Consider the following 3,967-nt stretch of genomic DNA (forward strand, 5'->3'; position numbering starts at 1 on the left):
GCCCCCCCCTTCCCTTTTTTTCCTGTTCAAAGCAAAGAGCACGGGGAAAACGTCAGGCGCCGAATAACTAACATCGATGGCTTGCGTGTCACCTGTTATTAGTCTCACGCTTCCACATGTATCAGCGTGTCAAAATCGTGGAAAATACGCCTTGGGCCATATAGACAAACTCCCAACATTCTGTTTCTATTTGGCAGCTGATGCATCCGACAACAGTCAACGATTCCGCTCCCATACTGGCACGGGCGCCCAACAAAGTGCCTGTGCCGGGCTTGTTGGAAAGTGACTGGCAGGTGTTTTGCACGCTCTTTTCAAAAGCGCCGGCACGCTGGCACGGCATGGCTCTTTGTTCATGCGTGGGGTGTTTCAAGCACCTGGCTCCCAAACACTGCGACATGACGCGCGCTTGATTAAAGCGAAATGACAGGAGTTTGAGACAAAAGTGATTCTGACTAACCGTGCAGCTCGGGTCTAGCCGCAGTCTGGAGAGTGTGTGTTGACTGAGGTTTGATGGAAAGGAAAGACGGCACTAAACGCGGCCGTGGAAATCCCCAAGGAGGAAAATAACACTTTGGGTTTCATGAGGAGAATTGCATGACACTTTGCTAGTTGGTTTTGTTTTCAGGCTCACAGTTGTCTCAAATTAAAAATGGCATTCGATGTAGACCCTTTACATTGCCAGATCGCTAAAATCACGCCTCGCTAATGCTACTTAGCCTAGCATCTCTCTGATTACTACAAAACCTTCAATGTTTGAGCTGCGGAAATATATCAGCCTCCGTTGACTGCAATATATCCCATCAGGTCATCTATGGGGCTTTCCACGCCATGACAAGAGGTGCAAGCAACGAGCTAGCTTGCAAGATAACATAACAGGTCCATGGAGGAGCCCGCCATGCTTTCCTTTCACCTCTTTGCTTGGGAAATCAAACAACACAAGGCTTCTCTGTAAATTGCGGGAAGATATTTTTTGGGGCTCTCGGCATCGCTAGCTAGCTAACTACAAGTTGGAGTCCTGTGGTAGAAACGGGCCAAGCTAGTCCTGATATCTAACTCACGATTCCGCTGGGTAACCAGTGATGCGTAAATAAGACCTCGGGCTCTTAAAAATGGGGCAGCGGGGTCTTATGGAATCAATAATAAGCCAAATGCTTTTTCACCACAATTTTTTTGCACTTTTCAGCAATGATATTCGCACCGTGTAAGCGGAAACAAGTCTGTGAATTTATGTGACTGAACCTGCTCCAACATCTAAACATCTTGACGACCTCAGTCGTGCAGGATTTTCATGCCCGACATTTATTTGTGATGAGCAATTCAAATATTCACCTGAATGACTTGACAAATAATTTTTTTTTCATGAAAGCATTTGAATTTTTCTTTTTCAAAAAAGCATCTCATCAGTAGTGCTATAAAGCATGCTAAAGCATTCAATTGCTCAAATTTGAGCTTTCAAAGTTTTCACAGCAATTGGTAGCGAGCTTGACAAATACAAACATTATATTATCCTCAGAATATGTTTATCAACGAGTACATCGGTCAGGCAATGTTCTTCTCAGCCACAAACTGTCGGCTGCTCAGGGCACTGTGAGCAGGCATGTTGTTGCCGCAAGTTGTCCTTCTCCAACCTCTAACCTCGTCTTGCACAATCAACAAAGCAGACGTCGCAGGATCGCATTACAGACATGCTTGCCGATCATCTGGCTTCACATTCAGTTTTTACAATGTTGGCCGACTCCACCCCCCCCGGAGGGAACGGGTTAAAGGTTGACTTGGGTTACGTAACACATTCCGGTCTTGTCTCGCTGAAACTGACACCACACAAGCAAGTAGGCTGGTCGATACAATTGTTTGTGTACATATTTGCTTTTCGTCATTCGCACTTAATAATCGTCTTTTTGGATTCGCTGTAGAGCAGTCACCATGTTGGAGCTGATGCAAGATGAGGTGTTTAAGGCTTTTAGCACCTACGCACTTATTGTCATCCTGAAGATGATCCTTATGTCACCTTTGACTAGTTTTTACCGCTTCAGGAAAGGGGTAGGTCGAACCCGAGTTGTGTCTATTCAACGACTATGAACTCATTTCAATGCCCGCGTCCACGTTTTAGTCTTTTGCCACGGAGGAGGATGTGGCCTTTAAGCCTGCGGAAGAGAGAAAGAAACTGTTGAGAACCCACCCGGATGTCGAGCGAGTTCGTAGGTGAGTCAAAAGTCTGCTGAGATAGCTTTCATTTGTCACATTACAACAACAAAAAAAGGATGGACGGACGTATTTGTCGAGTCACCGGATAAACGAGTGGACCAATAATGCTAACCTGTTGATGCTAATTAAGCTAGCTACTTGTTTCAATACACTCCGCGAAACTTATGACAGTCTTCTTCCTCATCTCGGTAATGTGTGTTTCTGTTCATCAGGTGTCACCTGAATGACTTGGAAAACGTTATTCCCTTCGTGCTGGTCGGCTTGTTCTACGTCCTGAGTGGACCGGAACTCCCGGCCGCCTTGCTTCATTTCCGGATCTTTGCCGGTTCTCGGATCTTCCACACCATCTCCTACGTCGGGGCTTTTCCTCAGCCCTGCAGGGCTCTGTCCTTTCTCGTGGGCTTCGCAGCCACCCTATCCATGGCCTACAATGTCTTCAGTCAGGTTTTCGTGATCTGATGACGAGAGCCGCTGCACCGTGACCATTTTCTGCATTTTAAACATCAAACTGAAATTCTGCTTGAGAAAATTGTGAAGTCGTTGAAGTATTTTCATGCTGGTCATTTGTTTGTTCATTCATTCGGCCTGTTCAAATATTCACTTCAATAATTTGGCAAATATTTTGGGGTCTAATAAATTTTTTAAAAACATTTAAAGAGGGTATTGCATCAGGAGGCCCACAGACATTCAAATTTTGACTTGGGGTCTGGTCCATTGCCATTGGTCACTGCCACCGAGTCGGGGTTTTATGTTCTGGTCTGTTTCTGAAGGGACCACCGCATGGTTGATTCAGGATCGTCTTCTGCTAGATCTGAAATCTCCAATTTGAAAATTCCTCCTCCATTCCCTTATTTTCCTCCGAGGGCCCGGTCTGGTCATACTCCAGAACTTTGAGGGTGATATTTTCCGGATCGTCCGACTTCTTCGGGGTCTTACGTAGCCTATTGCGATCAAGTAAAACGTTGCAGTGTTAAGTATGACACTCCCTCGAATATAAGGCAGAATAATTTATTTAGAATGACCGAGTCTGATGTTATGTTCTTAACAGTACTTTGATCACTGGCAATAAAGGGACCTGTCTGGGCACCTCCTGCTGCATTCCACAACTGGTGGAAGGCCTTCCAGGCAATCGTGTCGATCTGATCTTTGGACAGGTCTTTGCTTTTCATGCCTGTGTGGTGAGGAACAAAAAAACCCAACAAAGAAAAAAAAAAAGTAATTGAGTTCCGAAATGCACATTTCCCACTGTTGAGCGGTATTTACCGCAGCGTCTTAAAAGTAAATTACGCTTTACAACTGCAGGGGGAGCCGGGGAGCTATCGATTGTACTTTAATGCTACTTATAAAGCAAAAGTCAGGTCAGGAGAATATTACAAGCAGTGGAAGAAATGCGATCCGGTTCTGGTTGTTGACTGTTGTTTTGCTTGATAGTTTTTTTTTCCTTAGACCTACTGTTTTGTTAAATTTGGAAAAATGGGATTGGTGAAATGAAATACAACAATGGCGCTCTGCCTGACTGCTGGATGCTCTGGTCACGTTCTTCGCATCAAGTACATTATTCATCCTCTGGAGACCATGATGAAGCACAAAGACAGACTCCCATTAAGTTGCTCCAACTATTTTTATGTATATCACCATTCGTTATTTTTAGGTCTCGGATCCCTGCGCTCACTGAGTGGAGCGGGCCTTTGCAAAAAACAAAACAAAAAAAAAAACCTGGTGCATGACGCTCATACACCAAGCAATTGAACAGGATTAACCA

The 3,967-nt window shown here is 44.9% G+C and overlaps 1 protein-coding gene across 1 annotated transcript; it reads left to right on the forward strand.

Annotated features, from left to right (window-relative positions):
* Window positions 1–1,766: 1,766 nt before the first annotated feature.
* Window positions 1,767–3,729, forward strand: mgst1.2 (microsomal glutathione S-transferase 1.2). Its single transcript, XM_086103413.1, has 4 exons — window positions 1,767–1,829; window positions 1,914–2,040; window positions 2,111–2,202; window positions 2,418–3,729. Exons 2-4 carry the CDS (start codon window positions 1,924–1,926, stop codon window positions 2,662–2,664), a joined length of 456 nt encoding a protein of 151 aa, XP_085959539.1. The 5' UTR covers window positions 1,767–1,829; window positions 1,914–1,923; the 3' UTR covers window positions 2,665–3,729.
* The last annotated feature ends 238 nt before the right edge of the window (window positions 3,730–3,967 follow it).

Source organism: Hippocampus guttulatus, chromosome 22, assembly GCF_054856545.1.
Source record: "Hippocampus guttulatus isolate MCC_2025c chromosome 22, RoL_Hgut_1.0, whole genome shotgun sequence".
Classification (NCBI taxonomy): Eukaryota; Metazoa; Chordata; class Actinopteri; order Syngnathiformes; family Syngnathidae; genus Hippocampus; species Hippocampus guttulatus.